The 25,589-nt window shown below is 38.4% G+C and overlaps 1 protein-coding gene across 1 annotated transcript in view; it reads right to left on the minus strand.

The window, feature by feature from the left end:
* Nucleotides 1-24,387, minus strand: part of LOC122998833 (glutamyl aminopeptidase) — a 29,935-nt gene extending 5,548 nt beyond the window's left edge. Inside the window, exons 1-18 of the mRNA XM_044375866.1 lie at nt 23,552-24,387; nt 20,344-20,485; nt 19,230-19,364; nt 18,955-19,075; nt 15,985-16,139; nt 14,318-14,431; nt 14,075-14,209; nt 13,811-13,876; nt 13,549-13,614; nt 13,276-13,436; nt 12,011-12,093; nt 11,594-11,730; nt 9,295-9,350; nt 9,054-9,204; nt 6,181-6,254; nt 5,835-5,933; nt 5,177-5,350; nt 4,051-4,191 (exon numbers count right to left, since the gene is read on the minus strand). Of these exons, the coding sequence (XP_044231801.1) occupies nt 4,051-4,191; nt 5,177-5,350; nt 5,835-5,933; nt 6,181-6,254; nt 9,054-9,204; nt 9,295-9,350; nt 11,594-11,730; nt 12,011-12,093; nt 13,276-13,436; nt 13,549-13,614; nt 13,811-13,876; nt 14,075-14,209; nt 14,318-14,431; nt 15,985-16,139; nt 18,955-19,075; nt 19,230-19,364; nt 20,344-20,485; nt 23,552-24,174 (2,633 nt within the window). The 5' untranslated portion in view covers nt 24,175-24,387. The remainder of the gene's footprint in view (nt 1-4,050; nt 4,192-5,176; nt 5,351-5,834; nt 5,934-6,180; nt 6,255-9,053; nt 9,205-9,294; nt 9,351-11,593; nt 11,731-12,010; nt 12,094-13,275; nt 13,437-13,548; nt 13,615-13,810; nt 13,877-14,074; nt 14,210-14,317; nt 14,432-15,984; nt 16,140-18,954; nt 19,076-19,229; nt 19,365-20,343; nt 20,486-23,551) is intronic.
* Nucleotides 24,388-25,589: the final 1,202 nt, after the last annotated feature.

The following is a 25,589-nucleotide window of genomic DNA, read 5'->3' on the forward strand; positions in this document are numbered from 1 at the left end:
AGGGATGACTGGCTAATACCCAAATAAAGAGCATTGTATTAGTCTAGCTGAGAGGAAATTAAGGCATTTGTGACAATCATCAGGTCATTGAATGAGAGGAATGGTTTGAGTTTGGTGGTATTTATAAGCTGGAAAAACAACCTTTCAAAACAGTGTTAATATGTTTGTCAAATCTTAATGCTAGATTGAAGATGACAGCAAGATTTCTGGCATTGGCATAAAGGTTTGGGACCAGGTGCCCTAAGTGATTGGTTATACCCCTGGTGGAATTTGAGGGACCAAATAAGACCACTACAGTCTTACTATCATTTAATTAAAGACAGTTCTTTGCCATCCAATATCTCATATGCTGGAAGCAGTCATAGAGGGACCTAACTGGGTTATTATTATTATCACCAGGTTCTAATGGGAGGTATAGCTGGGTGTCATCTGCATAGCAATGGTAGGAGGTATTGTATTTTTTGAAGATAGAGCTTAAAGGGAGCATGTATAAGGTGCATAATATAGACCCTAAAATGGAGCCTTGAGGTACTCCACAGGTGATGGGAGCAGACGAGGAGAAGAGGTTTCCAGTTTTGACATAAAAAGATCTATCTGTTAGGTAAGAAGCAAGCCACTGGAGGGCGCTACCCTGGATACCAACCTGGTGCTTGAGACGGTTCAGGAGAATATTATGGTTAACTGTATCAAAGGCAGAGCTAAGGTCTAGAAGAATGAGTATGGCACATTTACCAGAGTCAAGAGATAGCAGTAGATTGTTGGAGACTTTAAGTAGAGCTGACTCCGTGCTGTGACGTGCCCTGAAGCCTGACTGAAATTTCTCAATAATGTTATTTTCTAAAAAGGATAAGAGCTGAAAATAGACAATTTTTCCATGACTTTAAATAAAAATGGCAACTTAGAAATTATTTAGAACAGTTGCATCAAGGTTAGTATTGTATACCACATGTTAAAGCAAGACAGAACAGAAACATTAGCTAGACTACTGTTTAGGATGAGTGAAATTGTAGGACCTATGGTGTTGAACACTTCCTTCAATAGGCATGTGGGAATAATGTCCAGGGAACAAGTAGTCGGTTTACTGTTAGACACTATGTCTTTAATATGAGCAAGGGACACAGGCTTAAACTTACTTAGAACAGCAGAGCAAGGAGGGAGGACGGACGGCTCATAAGCAGGAGGTGTAATAGCAGATCTGATGTTATCAATTTTACTTGTGAAAAAGTTTAGAAATTCATCACAAGTGACGGGTTGGCACAGGGCAGGCAGTAGCAGCAGGTTTTAGGACTGTATTAACTGTGTCAAATAATACTGTAGGAGAGTGGGAATTTCTGGAAATAATGTCAGCAAAGTATTTTGCCCTCGCTGCTTTAACGGATTGCTGATAATTGACAAGACAGCTTCTCATCATGACATATGAGACTTGAAGTCTGTCTTTTTTCCATTTTCTCTCTGCTTTCCTACATAATTGCCTAAAAGCGTGGGTGTCATCGTTGAGCCAGGGTTGAGTTTAAGTTTTAGGTTTTCTGATTTTGAGTGGGCAACAAAGTCTAAGATGTATACACAAGTTGAGTTTAACCAGATAATTAACTTCTCTGTGCTCTGTTGCAGAATATGGAATAAGCTATATAAGCATCAGAGAATTTGCTGGCAGTGGAAGAGTTTATCGTGTGGGAGTAAGAAGCAGGTAATTGAGGTTTGGGAACAGTATGGAACATGGTGGAAAACCTGACGCACAGATGATCTGAGATCCCCATCTCCTCCACAGTCAGAGAGGCAATAGTGAGACCAAGCATGAAAACTAAATCTAATATGTGGCCACACCTATGGGTTGGGCTGGAAACAAGTTGCACAAAGTTAAAAGGGTCCATTATACCCAGAAATTCAGTGGCTCTAACATTTGATGAGAGGTCAACATGAAAATTAAAATCACCAGAGTTTAAAATTTTGTCATGATTCACAACAACTGAAGATAAAAACTCAGAGAACTCAGTGAGGAAAATGGCATCCAGCCTAGGGCGATACACAACTACACACAGTACTGGACATGAACCACCGGTTTTAAACATCAAGATTTCAAAGCTGGAATAATCATTAGTACCAATGGGAGTGCATTTATGGCAGTTTCTGAAAATGAGAGCTAAGCCTCCCCCACAGCCACTGGGCTGTAAAAGTCATACTCAGGGGGGCATATTTCCAAGAGCTGACTGTGTTTACCAGGTTTCAGCCATGTTTCAGTCAAAAATAGGAAATCTAGGTGGGTGGATAAAATCATATCCACCAGGTGGGAGATAAAATCATGTACAATGAAAGACTTATCCAAGAGAAACCTCACATTTAGAAGAGCCAGATTATACAGGGTGGCAGGTGAAGAGGAAGCATGGACACTATGTTTTATGTAAGAGAACATGTTTTTGTTTACAGCTTTGACACTGTGATGTGGACGGGAAAACCTGTCTGCCATAATAGTCTGAATGGGGCGATCAGCAGCTCAAGGGGTTAATGACAGGTTGGGCCAGCAGGGAGAGTTCTCACAATAAACAGCTCTCTGAGGTGGCACCATAATGGAAGAGGTACAGGTGGGGGGTTATGGAGTAAACAGTCAGCCTGCTGCTACCCAGCTTCTTAGGATGGATACAGTCTATCTGTAAAAAGGAAAAACGTTCCCAAAACAAATTAAAATTGTCAATGAAGCCTACTTTGACAAGCACTGGATGTGCGAATGATAATAATCTCTGCATTCAGTGGAGAAATCGGTCCAGGACATGCCCATTGGTTCCCACTGAAGAGGTACATCTTTAAAACAGCTCACAAATATATAGTTTTAAGGCTCTGTAATTTTGTAATTTTCTAAAAAATGTCTAAAACATCCGGTCACTGTAGTTTTTAAAGCCCCCCCCCCCCCACCATAGTGTATGCATATAAGTAGTGTGTCATCAGATTTGCCTGTGCAATACTTCACATTTATCATATAGCAATAAGACAATAGAAAGAGGTTGGACACCTAACAAATTATATATATATAGCTACGGATAGCTAGGAAAACAAAAGAGCTATCCTCTTCCTCTTTTAGTTGCGCAATGGTTGACGCACTTCCTTTGTGCTGTAAATCAAGCCTTCATTTTCTCTGGAGCTCATGACCAATGGCAGACAGAATTGCATAGTGAAAGCGAAGCTTATAGTGAACAAATCTAAATGCCAATGGTGTCATTATTCTATATCCATTACACTGTACAATCAACATTTACTTCATAATGATAAGTTAAAACAAAAAAGTTGTCTATTTCCACTTTAACAAACATTACTCAAACAGGAGGAAACAATATATTCACTGAGGACTATTTCCAGTGGCGGATTAATCCACATTTGGTGATCCATTGAGTACCTCAGGTAGCAGGGCAGTGCGTGTGAGATTGAATCATATTCATTCTTTTCTTTAATATTACTCTCTGATTAGTCACTGAGAAGATATCTAGTTCAGGTTGAGGTAAGGGAGACCAGTACAACAGTGGTAACTTCTTCTTAGTTTCTGAGTTGCTGCTTGTAACTGTCCATTCATGAATCAGCTGGGTTTTTCACATTTGTTACAGTTCATATGGCTTGTGGAGGTATTTTGCTTGCTCACTCACTAGAAGCTTTACTCTATGACCACCCTGGTTTCTGATGATGGACAAGCTACCATTTAACATTATAACTAACTGGCTCTTTATTTTAAATCACAGTTGAAATGGAACCACTGGAGGCGTTTTTAAGCTGTTTCTTTATAGCCACTAAATAGATTCAAGAAAACTGTAGTAAAGTTTAGAAAGTCATGCATTAAAAAAAAAGACCAATACATTCATACGACATGATTCTTTATAGTTAAGTTCACCTCTTGTAACGTGTCAATGCAGTGGCAATTTGGAGATTCACGGTTCCATTAAGGAGACATTAAGGCTTAAGAAGAAGTATATTTTGCAGCATGTTTGCTGGTTAAATATCTCAGCCTGAGTCAGCCTTTTCTAGTCCTGTTGAGTCTCCCTGTCAATTCAAAGACCTTGATGCACTGACCTGTTGACCAGGTAGTCCCAGTTGAGTGTGGTCCAGTCCCAGGCCATGCTCTGGCCCAGTGGGTTGAGGGACACATATCTCACCACAGTGAACAGATCCTGACTCCTCACCACATTCTCATCTTTAGTTGCCTCTAGCAGCCTGTTGGACAGAAAAACGTTTATTCCCTCAACATCTCTACTCCTCATTATGATTTTTAAACTTCACAAGGCAAGATTTTTAAAAATTGCAGTCATCTTACCAGACAAAAACAAACAGTGGTTCTATTAAATTCCAAGGTGCTCTACCTCCTCTCCTCTTGCTTAAATGTAAACTCACTGTAATAACATAATATAAACTCAAGGTTTACTTTCTGCATTTTTGTGGAGCTGTCAACCATATCTCACAGACTTATGTGGGACTCAAACACAGAACTTTAGTCTTATGATTACAGGTGATTGTATATTAGGGAAAGATCATCAGGATGTAGAAGTTCCATATATCATAGGATCCATGTGCTGAGGTGATATGGTCAAAAGCTCCAGAAAAAGCTAGTGAGTGAATATTTTATCACAGATATGTGTGCCCAAGGTTATCAAGAATGAACCTGCATGCTAAATTTGTATGTCTTTATGTATGAGATATCAGTTTCATCTCTTTCTATTGAATTGAATTTGACCTTTTCTGACTCTGGCTGAGATGGAAAGTGTATTTCCCAAAATATGAGACTGTTCCTTTAAGAGTGAAAAGTCCAAAAGTGTCTTCTAAGTAGCAACATGGGAGCAGTCTTTCCATTTTAAAAAAAAAAAAACAGGACTCCTGATGATGGCTGCAACTCTTTACCACACCAACACCCAGCCCAAACTAAGAAGACATTCATTTGTAGATCTCTCCCTAGAGGAAGTCTGGGTGATTAAGCCGAGTGAAGCCAAATAATACACAGATATGTGTTTGAGGTGTGGTTACTGAGCAAAGACACATATTGCTGCAGTACACCAGAAAAATAATTACATCATGGCTTCACTTTACTACAACCCCGGTACAAGTCTAACCAAACGTGTGATCTCATCACAGCCAAAATGATGTAATAAAACATTCGTTGGGTTATAAACTCAACCATTCTGTAAAGATAAGATTTTTAGATTACCTGTCCAGAAGTTCCACATTCTCCACAGATGCCAGTCCATACAGCAACTTGTCCTTTTCTTGAGCCAGAGAAGTGTCTTTGTACCTCTGGAACATTATGTCCCATTTTGCCTTTGTGCCTGAGTTCTTCATGCCATATCGATAAACCAGCAGCCTTAGGTTCACTTCTACGTCTCTGGAGACCAAAAGATCAAGACATTTTAATGTGACGCTACCAGTTACATTACATGCAGAGCTCCTGGACCTACTCCAGCCACTGGCATAATCTACTGTGAAACACATAAGCTCTCTTACATGATAAAAATATATGAATAAAGTCTAATCTAACAGCCCTGCAATAAAACCCACCTTCATGAAGGTTCTGATGTTGAATTTGTTTGTTTTCTGTTCATGCTTTTCTTGTATATTTTTTTAATTTTACTTTACAGAATGAAAATGTTATTTGTGAGTTTGGATAGCTTTAACAGTAATTGCATATAATGAAAATTGAATAAGCAATTAAGTGTGTGATAAGGACTGATTGATTATGATATAACAGTTATCACTTTACAGCACAAATATCAGCTCATTAAACACATTATAAACCTACATAATGTTATTGTATTGGTTCAAATTATTCACCAACATGTTTAGTTTGAGTTGGGTTTTATGTTCTGTACCTTCCATTGATCCACTGGTCAAAAATGCGAGAGGCTTCATTCAGGGCCTCCTTATCTCCCATCTGACAGGCAATGCTGAGCACAGTCTCCCTCAGTAACCTGACAAACACATCCAATAGTCACATGACAGGATCATGGACCACTTCTCTGCATCAGGTGTTAAGTTAATACGTAAGTTAGCATAAAAGAATGAGGAAGACTTTGTTTAAGAGCAGTAATATTGTTACTGTTGTCAAGTTCACTGACTGTATGTTGAAAAGGAGACTAAGGAAAGATTTGATGTGTTTTCTGAAATATGAAAATCTGATGATTAGATTACAGTATATTGTGTTTGTCCCTGCTGTACCTCTGTGTCTGTTCTCCTTCATCTTTCCACCCAAGTTGAGTTGAAATTGCTTTAACATGGTAACGAAACAGTGTCTAGAGAGAAGAAACAAAAGCAGGGTTCTTAATTAACACAGGGAAACTGTATGAAACTTTACTGACCCAGGTTGTCAAGTTTGTACTGTCCAATTACACAGTCTGCAATCTACAATATGCATTTACAACTGATGTGCTTTTGATCAACTATGACATAGCCCAATGATTCTATTTGCAGCTGGAAATATTTTCTGGCTTGCTCTCATTTTTGGAAATAACTCCACAGACAGTTTTTTTTTTTTTTTTTGCTTAACCCTGGAGGCAAAAACAAACTTGATGAGAGAATGTGCACACCTGTACGAAAACTCTGACCTATGCGTACGAACATATTGGAGACAGGGGAAATTGGCGAAGCAGATGGTGAGGTGGTGAATTGAAGCCAGATTATGTAATGATTCCTCTAGAACATTCAATTTCACTTAATATCAAACATTAATTATAGATCCACTTTATCATAAACATTCAAGCCAGCAATGTTACTTCTAGTAGGATTACTCCTTTGTTCATCATTCAGGATGTTTTTACAGGGAGCCGAATTATCTGCAGAGGTCTCCTCCTCTCCGGAACAAACGTACACATGGATTAAAAAAACAATAAAAATACTGAATAAAGCTGTTTCACGTAACAAATCAATGTTTTTCCTACAATTTTCAACAAGCACTGGACTTCCGGGAGGGGCTGCTAGCCAAGCTGCTGCTAACATTTGTTCAGCTTGTTTCTCTGATAACTTAAGATCCAGACATCTGATGACTAAAATCTTTAATCTGGTTAAAAGGTATAGTTAAGAACGACCAAGATCTAAAAAGTTTATCATAAAAATGTGGCTTAAAGCTGAATAAAAGTCAATGTATAACGGTTTCTGTTGAACAACCACAACGTCGATGTATTATCTTGTGGGTGTATACTCTTTGATAGATGCCATTGTAGCAATTGTAACACAACGCTGATGCATGCATCTTGTGCAGAGTTAAATTCCCTTATGTGAAGAGTTAATGAATGTTTGATAACCATGTATTTGTACATGTACAAGTGTTTAACTTGTGATCTATTAACCTCATAGACAATCATATTTTAGTAGTTAAATTAGATAAGTAGTTTGGTTGAAAGAATGAAGTTTCTAAAATAATAGGAATGTAAAGATAATATTTGAAGGATTTTAGTTTAAAGTTATAGTTTAAGGGTTTAAGGTTAGAGTTTAAGGGTGTCATTTATTGTTAAACAATACTCACGTTGAATGCTTTTATATTATGAAGTAAGCTATGTCAACTTATATTTAAATATGTTTCTGAAAGTAATTGTAAAAGTAAGTGTTGCCTAACTTTATTTCCTTTCACTGAAGTATTAAACTTTATTTCAGTAGATGGTTTAAGTTGTGTAAATAGTTTGATAAAGTTGAACTAATGAAGGTCGTATGCTTAGACATCGTGAAGTGTTAATATGAAGGTTAATGTTTGTTATTAGAAGAACTGACCTATCATGAATCATGTACATTGCTTAACTGTTTTTGAATGGTTTCACAAATATGATACGATCTGACAGGACCGTTATTAATGAGAAATATCATGAATGCTCGGACATTATGAAAAGAATGTGTTTACAAGGAAATTGAATATTCATCAGTAATTCAGCGCGAAACCGTTTAGAACACACCCAAACTCCTCCCTCGTTCATTCTAACGTATAAAAACAGCCTCAAAGAGATTCCCCTTTGAGCTGGCCTCCAAGAACTCAAGAAAACTCTTAAGACGTCTCTTCTATTTGTTTTTCAACCAAATATATCCGTGTTTAACCTTTTATTGCAACTAGTTAATTTGTTTTGTTTTGTTTTGTTTATTTATGAGGAGAAGGAGAAGGAGAAGAAGAAGAAGAAGAAGAAGAAGAAGAAGAAGAAGAAGAAAAAGAAGAACGCTTGAAACTGCTCTCTGAGAGCAAGACTGCAACCCAGGAGTGAAGCCGGCCTGAAGACTCTGCCAGAGCAGCCTGAAACGGCTTGATTCTTTACCAACATTCAACGCCTCTGCATCCACTAAGATGCGCCACAGCCCACAGCTGATACACCGCTGGTGATGCTGCGTCAAACAACGCTGGACCTGCTGAGATGACGCCTCTACCACGACGATACACCTCAACAGTAAGGCATAACATGGCTTTGTGATCAAGGGTTGATGTCGAATAACGTTAAAATTCAAGAATTTATTTAGAGAAGTTGAATTAGCTTTCCCTTTAGCATTCCCGGTACATCACGTTAAGCCTCGAGTCACGCACTTCGAGCCACTCTTGCTGAATAATTTTCTTTATTAATTTTTTTATCATTCTTTGGCCTTCTTTATTTATTTATTTATTTTACTTTCTTTTTATTTATTATTTTCCATTATCTGTATATTTTATATTATCTATGCTTTATCATGTATCCTCAAGACGTTTAGCTATTAATAAATGTCTTCATTTATCCTAAAAGTGTTTGGTTGTTTCTTTGAGCTGCAGTAAACAGAGGTCACTGTTTGGGACAAGAACTCACGATTATGAGACTTATTCATTGATTAAATTGAACAAGGGTTAGTGCTCCCTCCTGGCACTAACAAATCCTAACCAAAAAGGAGGTTCCCTAATGACGAGGTAATTCATCAATAAAGTACATACAACATTATGAAAAGAAAATTAATTATTAATTAAATTAATTTTGCTGAGGTGGTTGGTTGACAATTCTAATTAATTTGTGACAGATAAACATATGTATGAAGGGGTTTTTCTGTTTGAAATTTGATACATCAGCACATAGAAAGCTTAGCAGCTCGCTCACCTGAAACTTTGGGTAGAGTTCAGCATTGTTTGACAGCATGTCCCGAACATAGGCGATAGAAGAGGCCACACGGTCCCAGACTATGTACTCAGTCTCATTTGTTAGATACTTGGTAAGGTTGAAGGCATTGCCATAATCTATGATGTCTGCCCTGAACAGTGAAATGAAACAGAATTCAAAGCCAGTGTATATGATTCTTGACGTGAATATTTGTACAGTGTAGTGTTGGTTGAAATCTTACCTTGCAAGAGCAAAAACATCATCAATGTAGCTTGTGCGATCAGCTGCATCAAACTCCTGTTTAAGCAAGAAAACTGTGTCAAACTGCAGATTAAAACAACAGTCAGTTCTCTGAAGATTTCCCTGTTGGTAAATCTCACTGCAAGTGAGTCCATGATGATGAAGTACAGTCAAATGCTTCAATGCTAAGATATTAGCATTGTAGGTGCAAAGCATCGTATAGAAGACTAAGATCCAAACCTTTTGACTTATTTTAAATAATGTGTATATCTGGCAGTTTTAAATCAAAAATTGGTTAAATGTAGGCAAAAGTATTTAAAATACATGGAATATAAGGAAAATGTTTTGGGAACAAAGAGGTCTTGCAGTATGCCAGTATTGAGGGTATGACAGAGAATTAGGGTCACTGGATATTCATTGAATACAAATACAACAGTTACAATATTATATAATATCAGTTATTATAATAAATATATTACATACAACAACAAAATGTATTTTATGCAATTTTTTCAAACTAAAATTATGACTTTCTTCTTGTAATTACTTCAGTCTCATAGCATTACAACTTAATTCTCAAAATTCATAATACTCCTGTCATGTTATGGTATTCAGCCCAGCTGAAAATCACTGACCGTTGTCTGTCCATCTTTGGTGCGAATTAAAAATGAAATTACTACTTCTTGGCGTTTTACTCGCAAAGATTTTATTGCACTTACAGTAACATAATGGGTGTAGTTGTTGTCAACTCACGTACTTCACCTGCTTTACTGTCTCTCCTCTGAAAAGCCAGTCACTCCCCATAAACCCCCATGTTAAAATGCCCAACTGTACAGTATGAATAAACATGTTTACAGCCTGGTACAAAAAACAGTTGTGGTCTCTATAGTTAATTTCCTCATTCATGACAACTGTGGGGTGAATTTTTATATAATTTACATATTAAATTTTATTAAGGCTTCAAGTTATACATAATTAAGGGTATGGCCGCTTCGAGTGACAGGTGGGTGCCATTACAGGCAAGTCACTACCGTGGCGCTGGTTAGGTAGCATAACCATGACGTAACCCCAGATTCACAGAGTTTAGGTGTGGGTGTAGCCGTCTCTATTTAAGTGTTTTCAGTTCATGTAAGTTAATTATAACATTTTGGTCGACTAAAAAAGTCTTGTTTAGCATTTGGTTGTACTAAAAGACCATCTAAGGAGTCAGATGTTCAGTTTTTTCCAGTAAGTGCATTTTGTTTTAATGGTTTTAATCTTGTTTTTTGCTAGCAAAAATTAGCATTAGCATTAGCATCAACACAGTTAACCATATACTGTAAATGCACTGTGCTAACCAAGCTAGCAGCTAGTTTTAGGGTCAGCTCCAGCCTCTCTTCCAAATATGGTCACTTCTGGCTCCAAAAATTCAAGATGGCAATGGTCATAATGCAAACTCGTTTCAAAATGGGGGTCCGCAAACCAATGAGTGATGTCTCAGTGGCTACGTTTTTATTATTTTTTACAGTCTATGCTCCACACACGGAGGGTTCAGCTCAGCTTGTGATGAACCATAGAAAGCAGAGGAGAGTAGCGCGACCATAAATGACAGAAAAACTGAAACTGAAATGAAACAAGTGCACATAAATGAGGTAAATAACATAAATAAACATAGCCTGTTCTGCATTTAGCTGTCATTTATGGTCACGCTACTCTCCTTCTCTATGTGCTTCACTGCGGACAGGGCCTCAGCCCCACCACACCATGGATGTATAATAAGAGCTGGATAGGACGCTGCCACTCAGCCAATTTTTCCCAGTGGCCACTCACAGTATTGCAGCAAAAAATCCCCCTGCGGCCCAAAAAATTTTCCCCATAGACCACCATTGTTAAAGAGACGCCTGTAAAACTGTTGACAGGACGCCTCGAGCTGCAAACGTCAATTATGATTCTTTTTATTATGAACTTTTAATCCATGAAGGTTTTATGTTTGTAAAACTTTCCTCGAGCCGAGAAAAGCGATCACAATGTAAAGTTGGACTGAATGGGCGCCTTTTTAGTCCAGTATCCAGCTCTTATAATACATCCATGCTCCACACACGGAGCTCAGCAAAGCGGAGGACAGACAGACAGCGGTGGAGAGTTGGAGAGTAAGTGCAATAAAAGCTTCACGAGTAAAAAGCCAAGAAGAGTAATTCTATAATGTAATCCAAGCAAAAGATGGACAGACTCCAAATGACAAAAAATATTGAGTATAATATGAAACAATAGACGTTTTTCTATCATCACACGATATATATCATCATATCGCACAGCCCTACCGAGTGGTTGTTTTGAAACTGTTGGCTGATAGCATCCCACTGGTGGCCATCATGGTTGACTCTATAGAATCCAATGTGATCATGGTTGATCTTCAGCAGGCCATCCACAGAAGGTGAGTAGTTACTGATAATAAGCTCTGAAAAACAGCACAGATCATTATGATTCTGTAAGTGTGTGAGTGACAATGGAAAGCTTGTTTAAATCAGTTTTTCCTATAAAATTTAAACCTTCTGACTATATTAACTGGAAAACAAATGAGATGAAAATAAAATGTAAAACTAACAAGGAAATACTTGTTAATATTTTATTTATATTAATTTCATTCTTACTTTTCTTCTTTTATCTTTGAATAAATATTTTTGATTATTTTGAATGTTTTGAAGATGATTACACACTTCTGAAGTTGAGCATACTACCTTTGTTGCTCTTGTCAAACATATTCAACATATTCTTGTTGCTTTTCACAGAGTGCCATCTGACTGGGATGGTCCAGCTGTAGCTGTAACAAAAACAAACGTATTATTGTTATTAATGCACTATCATACAAAACCTAGAAAATATAACATGAAATCTTTTTAGGCTATCGTTGAGAAACAAATTCTCACTTATATATAATTTATATATTTTTTCAAAATATCTAGGCTTGTATTTATCACACCTCTAAAAGTAAAATTTAGGACTTCAGTGAAAGATAAAAATATAAATCCTTCACTTTTACTCACAAACATCAGATTAAAAACTATTATCAAACTAGTTCTGAGTGTAAAATGCTGCAGAGGTGTGTTGAGTTGGTTCAGAGTAGATCCTGGATGACTGCAGTACAGAAACTCTGTGCTCTGTCTGATTGCAGCATCATTAAGAATGGAGTCACTTCAGTCTATTATTATTTGTATTTGAACATTTGATAGGATGTTACACCACTTTTTATTGTTTTCTTATGTCTATCGATTTGATCAAACAGACAACAAGAATAAATCAGCATTGATTTGATTATTATCCACTTTCTAAACATCTTCATTGTCTGCAGTTGTCAGTGTGGAACTAAATTCTCCTTATTATATGATATCTCGTTTACTAACAGCAGAACATCCCAAAGATAACTTGCTGTTATTTCATCCCTATTTATATATTTATCTATTATAATTATATTAGATTGATGTTCATGTCACATGTTTATTATTCATGGAGATTTAACGATTACACACAAATAAAATTAACTTTTAAACAAAGTCTAGTTATAGATGTTCTTATAGAATAACATACCACTGACCAATCTGTGAGGAGTTTTTAAAAGAATGTACAATATGACAGATGTAGGGTCAGTTTATATCTCTGATTGGCTGTTCCCTCATGTGATTAATCATGTGATCACTTGCGAGTTGCTCTTAAAAGTTACTTTTACACTTTGCTGTAAGTAGGAAAAAGTCACTTCATAAATGTGTCATTGCTCCCACTCAGAGAAGATAGGTTTGATAAGGGCCCTGATAACAAGGTTGTATTCTTGAGATCAAAATAATAAGCAACCACGTCCAAAGCTGCTAAGTACAGTATTTGGCAGGCCTTGGACTTTTTGGATTGTTTAATTAAGCCAAACTATGGCAATGCCATCTTTATCCACTTCAGAAAGCTCTGAGAATTTAACCAGTGAAAGAGGGTTTTTAATCTCCTTTGTATCCCTGACCCAAGAGCTGAAGGAGGCTGGCTGGCATCAGCTTTGGGATCGAGGAGGAAGCGCTTTTGGCTCAGTTTGGCAGTCCCCTCTGAGACAAACAGGTTCAGAAGAGGATAACCCATCTGTTTGGTCCATGTGTCCATAACCTCTGCAACTGGCAACCCACTCACCTGAGCAGAGAGAGAAGAATATGGGTAAAGATCAGAAAACAAAACACAAAACAGTTCATCTTAATAAAGTGGTTTTCAGTCAGGCTTTGAATGGATGTAAGCTCAAACATACACTAGCCAGAGATGCCCAGAAGTTGTCAGTTTTGGCATTCTTAAAGTGGTAGTCTTTTAAATATTTCTGTTGGAAGAAGAAAGACAGGCTTTTATCAGTCAACTGCTGGAGACATTGAAGCTTTATTGATAGAACATTTAGGAAAAAGATTCACTTTTAGATCCAAATTTTCAAAACATCTTGTAAATAAGATCCATGTTGAGATTCATACTTCACTTAGACAGCTTATTATCTTGGATAAGAAGGATTGACTCTGACTTACTCTACAGCCGTCTCTGAACACGTCTTTACCCATCCAGTCCTCCAGCATCCTGAGAATGGACGCTCCCTGGAAAATGTTGAAGTATATTCATTGTTTTCTGTTGCATGATGCTTGATACTTTTTGGCTGTTTTATGTTGATAATGTAATTGACATGTCATTGTCTCCATGGAGGCAACATTTTAAGATTTGGGTTAAGTACAGGATCAAACATTTTACTGTATTCATTTGCAATGATGCAATGAAGGGTTTTCCAGTGGTCATACCTTGTTGTATGATATGGCATCAAACACAGAGGTGATCTCTGCTGGGGTCGACACATTCACAATTATTGGGTGAGAGGAGAGGAGAGCGTCATCCACCATGACAGGAAGCACATCACTGATTATCATGATGTCTCGCTGCACACCACAAGAGGAGACAATACAAGTTTCAGGGTACTAAAGTCCTCAAAGTGACCAGTCTTCTGTCATTGTGACTAATAGTGTAGTGCAGCTTTGAGAACTCACCATGCCCCAGTTGGGCTCAGCTTTCTCCACACCGATGTACTCAAAGAAACTGGCAAAGCCCTCATTAAGCCAGAGGTCATCCCACCAATCCATAGTCACAATGTTCCCAAACCACTGCAAAAAGACATTTACCATGAGTTTCTAGGAGCCAAACAAAGGAAAGGGAGTACATAGAGATTTGTAAAGGGCAAACAAAAATTTGATATGGACCACTTCTGACTCCCCATTCTTACATCTCTGCTTGTGCTTTATGCATTTATCCTGTTGCCATCCAGCCCTGTATTCCTAGCAATAACATTCATATTGGACAGTTTACCTCCAGTGCCAATGTTTAGTGTCTTCTTTCCCTAAACTTAACCATGCACAGATATTGCAGATATAAATATATTTTTTCAAAGTGTTGGCACTAAACATTAAAAAATGTTTTCATTGGCTGCAGTGCACACTGCGGACAATAAGTGAGTGGTACCTTCTTTTTATTTTGACAAAAGCCCCAGAGGCCAGTTAGTACTGTTATACTGGAATACTACCACCTCATGTTTGCTGTGGGTACATTATTTTGTGGAAATTCTAATGAGAAACCAAATTAGAATTTCTAATTTAGAGAAGTCTAACTAGCAATATGCGTCATTCAAGCATTTACATTTTCCACAGTACATCAATGCAACATCAATGTCTCTCCTCTGACAGTAATACTGTTTTTATTCATAAATCATTTACTGATTTCCTGGATCACTGTTAAGCTATGGCAATAAAACTCAACCCCTCCTGTACAGATGTTTTACATTACAGTTTAAAAGGTATAATCACTTTCATTCTTGGTGGGCTTTTTTATGCTACGTTTGATATTGAAAATCACACACAGTGAGGTGTATACCACTGTGAGCTTCAATGTAAGTTCAACAAATCATGTCACACAGCTCTGCACCATGCTTTAATCACCACACATTTTCAGCTCTCTTGCCTTCTTCCTGGTTGTGTCTGAGGTTGTTTTCCATACAGTCCATTGATTAATCATGAGACTTACAGTATTAAACACCATATTACCAAACAAATTAGCACTTTTAAACACCCTGCTGTAGATGAATTAAATTATTTCATGAAGATTAATGAAGATGAATCGTATTACCACAAACGTGGGGCCTACTCTCGGACCTTTGAGTGTCTCGTGCCCTGACGCAGCAGCAGCCCACTTTGGTAATCCCATTTAGCATACTGTATGTGTGTACAGTATTTCTTCTACACTGTAAAAGTTTATTGTTCAGTACTTGTGCAAAGAGAGCCTCATAAAAGCTTGCAGCTATATGTGATGCCTCATTCCTGTAACTTTGACATAAAACTTTATTGACTGCCTCAAGGTCTCTTATCACAGTAAGATAGCTGATATTCCGGAGAGTAATGTGATGACAATGTAATTTATGTTGGCAATGCTTCTGACATTCTACTGCCCCTTCTTCAGATCTTCATAAACTTTATCTGGATGTTTATCTGGATTTTAATGACCTGTAAATGAGCTGATCTTTTTCACCTCTGAATGAGGTAATTTTATGTCTCTGATATTCTGAGATAAAACAAATCTGTGATTTATTACTTAAAGATGTACAGTATATTGTAAAAGCTTATTCGATATAGATGGGCATAAATTGCCTTTGGTTGTGGTGTAGTACCTGGTGAACCAGCTCATGGGCGATAACACTGGCCACTCGCTGCTTGTTGTAGGAGGATGACTGCTTCTCATCATACAGCAGGTTGGTCTCCCTGTAGGTGATGAGGCCCCAGTTCTCCATTGCACCAGTACCAAAGTCAGGGATGGCTATCTTATCTGGATCAAAACAACACAGAGAGCGCATTAGAGTAACTGCTTATCAGATGTTTTATTGCATTACTGCTTTAGTCATTCAAACAGGGAGATAGTGACTGACTGTAAGATTATATTATACAAAATAGTGGCCATGAAAGTTGGAATGGATATTAATGGTTCCTAGAGAATTTCTACAGTATATAACAAAACTGAGTACACCCCTGGTCAATATCACTAAAATGTTAAGTAATTACAAATCCTGTCTATTAAATACAATTTTATTTGTTTTTAGACAAAACCCAAGAAGAATTAAACAGCTTTGACTAATAAAACTATAATGAAAGGTCCATATTTAAGAATGAACTGCAACAAAAGTCAGCAGACCCTTCATTAGTGAGACACATTCTTTTATTTGTCAATATTTAGTATGCTTGATTACCCGCCTTTATTTCTGATAACAGATTGATTCTTCTGGGCAGAGATGATACCAGTCTTGCCCAAATCTGTGGAGATGTTCTGTCATTCTTCAAAGGTGATTATTTCAGCTGCTCTTTGCTAGAGGGATTTGGTTGCTCAACTTTCCTTTCTAAAATACTCTAAATGTGTTCTATTGGATTCAGGTCAGGGGAAATACCTGGTCAAGTCAAAGTTTTCACTTTTTTCTTATTTAAAAGCTCTTGTGTGATTTTTGCAGTGTGTTTTGGATCATTGTCACGTTAGAAAATTCCTCTACTTCCAAGCTTCTTGAGACTGGGAGTCATCTTTTCATTCAGTATTTGGGCTTGCAAATGTGCATTCACATTGTCATGCATATATGTCATCTCCCCTACATCTTTTGGAAGTAGGGGAGCCAAGGTGCCATTGCCCTCCCCCACTTTACCCTCCTCCTACATTCTTTTTAAGTTGCAAATCACTGTATCCCTTCAAATTGCCCTATATTGCAACATTTACGGTAAAAAGACGCAGCAGGTTTTCTGTAATTCACAGAAACCCTGCTGCTGTGAGTGCAGTGCCAAAGCTTTGGGTCTGTCCTGTAGGTCATGTGGGCTGCCACTACTTCAGTCCTGAATTGTGTGAGCCAAGCTCTGCATATTTCTGCTCATCAAAACTGGTATTTTAATTTGACAGAGTGGAACTCAGGACATTTTTATTCTAAGTGGCTAAAAGTGAAGATTTCACCCTTGCTGAAAACAGTCCTGAGTAAAACAATACAAGGGGCTGTGTTGGTGTGGGCGTGTTGTTTAAAGTGCTGGTGAAACAATGAAATATGATCCAGCATGGAGTAACAGGTTACTGTGTTTAAAGGCTGCACAATGATTTGTAATACTTACAACTCTCAAAAGTTATCATGCTGTAACCCTGTTTACTAGTGCGCACATGTGGAATGTGTCTGTGTGTCCGCGGACCCCCGAAAAGTAAGCTATGAATGGAACTGTGTCCGCGTCCGTGGTCCGCATGCAAGTCCACAGCTGTCCGCTGACGCGGAAAGTATGAAAAGGCCTTCACACACACACACGCACACACACACTTTTTGGCCCCCGCACTTCTGAAATTAATCCGGCTCCCCTGCCCACCTCCATGTTTCACTGTCAGCACTATATAGTCACTGTGGTAGTCCTGGCCAGGTCCACGCCAAACATGCTGGACCCCATCTGATCCAAACTAATTTATTTTGGTTTCATCTGACCAAAGAATGTGCTGCCAGTATTCATCAGGCTTCTTTTCATGGTCTTTGGCAAAGTTTTACCTTGCAGTTTTGTGTCATTTGGTGAGCAATGGTTTTCTTCTTGGATGTCGTCTGTAGAGGTTGACTTCATGCAGTGTCCTTCACATTGTCTGAACAGTCACTGTTTCCACAGATAATCCTTTACTGAATTGTGTGTGCCGTCATTTTCCGAGGACAGCCACTGTGCCTTCTGTTATTGGTAGCATGGGTACTCCTGTTCCTCCTAACCACTGCTGCAACTGTGTTTTGGCTTCTGTTCAGTAGTCCATGATCTTCTACCCTCTCCCATCTTTATGAAGTCTCACAATCTGGTTTCTTTCTGTTCAGGCAATTCCTCACCATGTGGAGCCATGTTGCATTAGACACAACCCAGGCCAAAACTGAGAAAGTTGTTGTGTTCACAGGTTCTTTTATAACCTTGATCAGGCAGTTAGTCTGAATTAGAAGTCACAGCTGTAATCATTTTTGTTTCAGTGGTCACCTGTATTCTCACTCTTGTGTCAGTAGTCACAGATATATTCACTTTTGTTGCATTGACATCAGCAAATTAAAATAAAGCAATAATGGTCAATGTTACTGATCTGAGGGGGCAAGTCCCCTGCAGCGATTATACACCTGTTGCTTGACCTACAGGAACAGTTTAAGAGTAGACAGGCCTTTTACTCTTTGAAAAGGTAGCAGTGTTTAGACTGAACACTATGTGTGTATTAGTGTTACTGTTTATTTAAATCTACTGAACGTATTAAATTATTATTAATACCATTGATCAGCTGTTCTCAGGAACAGAATCACAATTAAAATTTACTTGAGAACATATTCCCAAGAGAATAATACTGCAACCTCTATGGGCCCCTAGCAGGGACATTTAGACTTGTTATTCTTATTTGGAAAGTGTGACCCCTTAAACAAAGTAGGTCTCACCATGATCACAAAGGTGGAACAAAGAAAAAGATCAATTACATGTAGTGTAATCAGAAATGATTTACATAGTATGTGACAGTATAGCAATATGTAAATCACAGCATTTGGTGAGGGAGTCAGCCACTTCCCTGTTTAATGTGGAGTGATAAGAGGTTGACGATGATTACTACAGAGTATTTCTATACGTACCCAGTTTTGAGATGGAGTATGACATGTTGAAGTATTCCTCAAAGTAATCAAAGATGACCTTGGTCACGTTGGCAGCATAGATTGCGGTGTCTAATTGAGTTGGCTGGGCGTAGATTCTCAACTGTAAAGACAAATTAAGACAAAACTCAAAAGTATGTGTGTATGGGTTTGTTTGTCTGACAGTATAAATCTTATAGTATATTCATTTAAAATCTTTTCAACAATTCTCGCTGTAAATTAATGGTACTGATTGTGACACATAGTGGTAAACTCACAGGAATTCCTCGGGCGGATGTTCTTTCCACATGGCTGAACTGGTGCACAGCAAAACATACCAAATAGGTACTCATTGGAATGGACTTCTGGAAGGAGGTCCTCACTTTATTGCCAAGCAGTTGTTGAGGGTTTCCCTAGAGAGAGGAAAAGGCTAATGGGTTAATGTGGCTGTCACTCTGCCTGTAGAGATGGGTGGATCCCCTGGTCCAAAAACAGAGGCACAAGATTGATTCCTCTGCTTTTAGTATTCAAAGCATTCACTACAAGCCCAGCTTACTCTTTCTTTGTTTTGTTTTTTTTCTTTAACCATGGGAAAGTTTTAGAAATTATGCTCCTTCCACCTACTGCAACTATACTGAGTCCAACAGGATTATGAACAGTTTTATTCGCAAAGTGATGATGTATGATTTTCTCTAGAATGAAAAACTTAATAGTCAAAACTACCATAATGAACTTAATTAAAATTAAATTAAAAGGGGCAGAAAATAGAGCTAAAAAACACTGCTATTGAGCTGTGATAGATCTTTTTCAGACATTTTTCTGGCAATATTGACAGTTGTCACTAGCAGATTTGATTAGCTGTAGCTAGCTATCTGCTTAATACTAACTCATACGAAACTTGGTTGGTTGGAAACTCTGTATCCAACTGATTTTTTAATATTTCCAGCTGATTAATAGAAGTCTGTCTAATGGTCTTAAATGTAGGCTAAACATGATGGCATATATGGTGTAATTCTAAAATACTGTGGTTAAAGCTACTCAGGCAAAAATTAGCAACCTCACCAGTTGATGATCCATGATCCATTGCAAGAGAAAGGATTTGGGGATGAAGACTAACTGATGTGTTTGGCAAATCTAGCACTATCTTAGGTAATGCTCCGTGCACACCACTTAAGGAGCATGCGGACAAATCCAAAACCTGACAGACCAGGGGAGGGATTTAGCAAAAGTCAATTTGTCCTGGGCAGCATTCACTGGGCAATGATGCATCTGTACAAGTTGAAAATGTTTCAACTTCAGCAAAAAAAAAAAATCAGCTTACTGACATTACAAATGTACAGAGACATGAAGAAAAAGGAGTGGAAGAACTTATATTTCTGACTTTAGTCCTACCTCAGGTGGCATGTTGGACAGAGCATTATAGTTAGCATCATGCGTGATGGAGATTTTGTAAGTAGCCTTCTTGTTGGGTTCATCGAAGCATGGAAATGACTTGCGGGCATCTGTTGGCTCATGATCAGTTGCAGCAATCTTTCTGTTGATCAAATAAAGGACAGATTATTGCAGAAAGGGTTTGAGACCAGAAACTTTATTTTTTTTTAAAACTCTGTAAGTACAAAAGAAAATTGTTTGCCATCTTTAATTTAGAACAAAAGCTGTCCTCTATATTATTTTGTATTAGTTAGCTCCCCTGACTGAGCCTGATCCCAGAGAAACTTCTCAACTACTTGTGAAAGTAAAAGCATCTTTTAGTGGACTCAACCAGGGCAGCTTCATTGAAAAGTCCATTCTCAGTGTATGTGCACTGGAGCCTTCAAGTTTCCACATTACACTTGTTAATTGCATACTGCATCATGATTGGCTCCTAACTAATTGTGATGTCACAATCATGCTCGTATTTAACTGAGATTTAAGGTGAACACAGAGAAACTTTCCTCCTTCAGCCGATGAATGTGAAAACAAAGTCTGCACATACATCATTCTGTACAGAGAAGAGAACAACATCCAAGTGAGGGTACAAGAAGCAAAGTAGAACATATTTTTGAGTGGAGAGGGACTTTTTTCATGTCAGCAAAAAGATATCAAAATATAAAAACCACCCACCCACGCAAAACTGGACATCAGTTTGTAATACTCACAATTCTGTAATCTCAAAGTAATCTCTAATATCTATCCACATGCTCAGTGTGTATGAGATTATGTATTTAGCCAATGACTGTTTGAATATATACATAGAGTCCAGCACAGCAGATCAGAAGTGGATTATGTCTCTGGAGTGGTTTGAGAAAATCTAAGTATGTTTTGATCATTTTTTCCTTGCAACCTAAACATGTGTCACCATTGGAATCTTTTGTAACATTGACATGAATCCAAGCTGACCACAGCTGCTCTCCGTAAAGGAGCACACAGTGTTTACAGAGCAGAGGTAAGAGTGTTTGTTACTCAAAATATTAATTCTGGACGGTGTACCATTTCAACCAATTTACTCAAAGAAATTGAGCAAAGATTTAATGATAATCTGTATGGTGTCTTGAAACTTTTTTCTGTTACAACAAAGCTTACAGAGTAAGTTATGTTATTTATGTTGTCTTTTTATACAGCAAAAAAAAATCATGTTTTTGTCTTCAAGGCACCCTACCAAATGGCTTCCAATGACTCCTCTGATCAGGTTAACATTAGCATTTGATTTTTGCTTATTATGAAATTTAATAACTGAAATTTGTTTTGTTTTATCTTTATTTCAATCATAGAAATAAGAAAAGTGAGAGGCAAAAGGAAGATAGAGAATGAAAACTCTACCCTTGGTAAACACAGTCACAAAAACATTCTTTTCGTTGAAGTGCTGCCACACTAATGTTTTCCATTAATTTGATGTACAGCAGACATCATCATAAAATGAAATCTGATTAATATGCAATGCAATTACAACTGGGCATTCCATGGAACGTCTGACTCAATAATGTGCATGAGGTTTTTTAAGTTCTTGGACAGGTCATTCATGCTTTTATTTCTACTTCATTTACTCTGTTACCCTCCTGTTTGCAGCTGCTGCAATACTACTGACATACTGTAAGAGACTAATTATTACGCCACACAAAATTTCTGAGAAATTTCTCAGAAATCCAACAAATAGTCTAACAGCCAGATCTTTGATCATTCAGGCATTATGACCCCAAACTGCACATCAAACCACAACCAATCTGGCTGAAATTCATCCCATTTCTAAAATTTGACAACCAGTTCAGGATTAATATCAGGCCTAATCTGTATGGTGTCTGGCCAGTTTAAGGGTGACTGGTCTTTTGCAGTTGATGAACCCAACCTGTGGGACCAGTGGATCAGTGAAACCAGTGAAATAGTTTGCAGCTAGTTTGTCTGAATTTTCATCAAACCAAGTGTGTACAGTACACCTGTTCCATATGGCCACACTTAAAGGCAGGATGAAAAGCCTGCTGTCATAGAGAGGAAGGAGACGTGATCAATAGCAAAAATGAGAATAATGGCACAAACAGATCAGTCTGTCCTCTAAGACATTCTTGCACTTCGTTGTTTACATGAATAGTGACAGAAGTAGTTCTGTGAAGAATGAAAAAAGAGTTTCATTGATTGGCACACACCTGGCCAATTACTGCCTGAGGTAGCCCTGCTTGTTGTTGGTTTCAGAAAGTTACAAAAACAGTCTGACACAGACTGTCCAATTCTGGCTTTGGAAAGGTGTGGGGTAGGGTACACACTTCATACAAACTGTTTCATTTGAGGTGTACTGAATCCTTAACAATGGCTGGTAATTTGCTGTTCCCACCAGCTGATCCAATATTGTCACTGTTGAGTGAAAATCATGGATCTCAAAATATAGTGATTTTTATACATTTTCAGATAACTTGCACTAATCATTTGCTCCTTTATAAGATGAAATTCATTCTTAGGCTGATGAAGAAATCAAAACCCATTCGATTATCTGTAAAAGTGCATTGTCATACATTTTTTGAAAAGTTGACATTTTGGAGATATGTGGTTTTTATAGGACAGTCACAGTGATGCATAGCCAAGCATAGTTTGAAACCCCAAAATGTTATTTCAAATGCTGGCAGAGATACCCATAAATCTGATTGAATTTGGGGACAATATACAGTATATGAAATTATATAATTATTATTTCATGACGCAGCCAGAAGATGATAAATGATTAATCAACCAATATAATCATCCCAGAGCATCAGGAGATAGCTGGAAATAGTAATAATAGTAAAGTAATTTTAGTAATTTTTCTTTTCTTTTCTGTTTGTCTGTTATTTTCTCTTTGTTATTTTCAAATTATATACACTGGTAACATTATTATAATGTATAAAAGAATAAATATATTACTTTACACACAGAGACAATCCTTGTGTTATAAGGCAATTATTAACTGTTTATACAAATCATTTACAGGTGGGTTTAAAACTGTTAATCTGTTCCAAAAACATGAAGAGATATTGTTATATAGGATTGGGTAAGTCAAAATACTGTTGAGTGTAATAAAGTGCTCTTTTGCTTTTGTGAATAAGCATGTGTGATATGTGTTGGTTATGACAGATTCAAATCCCATCAAACAACTTACTTGGTGACCCCCTGCTCAGTGTAGATGACCCTGTAGAATCCCACAACAGAGCCATTCAGCCACCCCTGGAAGTCCAGACTGAGCACGTACACCTCTCCTGGGCCAGTGATGGGCAGCTCCTCTGTGGCCTCCACCACCACATACTGCTGAGGGTTGTACTCAAAGCAGCTTTTTACAGACACCTCCTTCTGCCCCCCCTGGCTGTCCAGCATCCTCAGCCTGGGCATGGCACTGACAAATGTCTCCCTGATGTGGAGCCACAGATGGCGGGTAGGCTTGCTGACTTCCACGTGGATTTCCACAGTGCCCGTGTAGGTGTCGTCGACCAGGTCTGGCTCCAGGTGCAGGTCATAGTGGATCGGGTTCACGTAGCGGGGCAGACGGAAATTCCTCCAGTCCCCGCTGGAGTCAGAGGAAGGCGTACAGGGCCCTCTGCCAGATGAGGGGGGCTGTGTAGGCTCTGCTGTGGGGGCTGGTGTGGTGGTGGTGTCAGGCAAAGAGAGGCCCACCCCAAGGCCCACTGCCAAAGAGCACACCAACACCGTCACACCGATGATAATTCCTTGTTTGCCACTGATGCAGCAGCGCTTCTGCTGCTTCTCCATGTCCATGCTGTCAACCATGCCGACTTCTAAGCCCCCACACTTCTCTGGACTAAAATACAACTGTCTCCAGGTAAAAGCCTCTAATGTTGACCTGAAGTCAGAGCTGCAGGCTTTGGCTCCTGCAGTATTTAGATTAGCTGTGTGAGCTGATCCAAAGCTTGCCTCTGTGGTGCTGAGGGGTGGAGAGAAGAAAGAGGAGGAGAAGTGAGGAGAGGGAATCTGTCAGACAGTGGAGAGAATCCCACATTGAGCGAGAGATTTATTCTGTCCTCAGTGCTGCTAACACACCTCCTCCTGTTAAACATCTACTATCTGCCTGTCAATCAACAGCTAAACTTTATACGCTGTGTTGCAAAAATTGCAAAGTACATAAAACATGGTGATAAGTGCAACATTTTGTGTGTGTGTGTGTGTGTGTGTGTGTGTGTGTGTGTGTGTGTGTGTGTGTGTTTGGTTTGAGTCTATCACAGCCATTTAAATTTCAAAGTGAGTTGGAAACTGGGGAATCTGTCCTGCTGACAGTGGATACACAGAGGAAAGGGTCTATTGTTTAGACATGCCTGCGCCTGTTCTTGCATTTGCTCTTTGGTCAACATAACAGTGATTGCAACAGAGTTGTGTGAAAAGAAAAAGAAAACAATGGCTGTACTGTGTTGCACCACAGTGGCAGGATTAACTATTCAGAAATATCCTTTTTTCCTTCATGTTCCAGTGGCAGGAGAATGCTGATGTTGGCCATCTACTCAGGTGATCAGTTGTTTGTCCAACACATCAGTCCAGAGCAAGATAATTCAACACCTATTGGTAAGATGACCATGAAACTTGATGTGGATATTCATCTACAGAGGAGAATCCTAAACTTCATTGACCCGCTGACCTTTCATCTAGCCCCCGTCAGGCCAAAATTACCACTTATACACAAAAATCTGAAAGTCTAATAGGCATTTACAGTTGGAACTCTTCAAGCCATGAATGAACAGGAAACTGTCCTGGTTAAAACAAGCAGCATCTACCACAGCTTGATGCTGAAGCTAATGTGTTTTAAGTGTAATGCCACCAACAGCTGCTAGATGCTAGCTCCAAAAAATCCCTGGCAGCTATTGACTCAACTGGAATCAATTTCTCTCAAGTCAAAATTATTTATGGTCATTATGGTCTCAATCTCTAAATTCAGTCCCTCTAATAGGTGTGCTGGTGGTCATTTTGGAAATGATTGCTTCATTAATTAGATTTGAAGACTTATAGTACCTTTGATGTCTGCCATGTGGGCGTTGACTGACAGCTGTGATTGACAGTTGGCTCACCTGTTGCTCTCTCCAGCTCTGGGACTCGCACTGAGTTGGACTATTGTTGCAATATTTCACTAAGTTTCATGTTACTTGATTATGATACCTGCCCTGTTAGCACAATTTAGCTAAAGTAGCTAACATTAG

This window comes from Thunnus albacares, chromosome 15 (genome assembly GCF_914725855.1).
Source record: "Thunnus albacares chromosome 15, fThuAlb1.1, whole genome shotgun sequence".
Taxonomy (NCBI): domain Eukaryota; kingdom Metazoa; phylum Chordata; class Actinopteri; order Scombriformes; family Scombridae; genus Thunnus; species Thunnus albacares.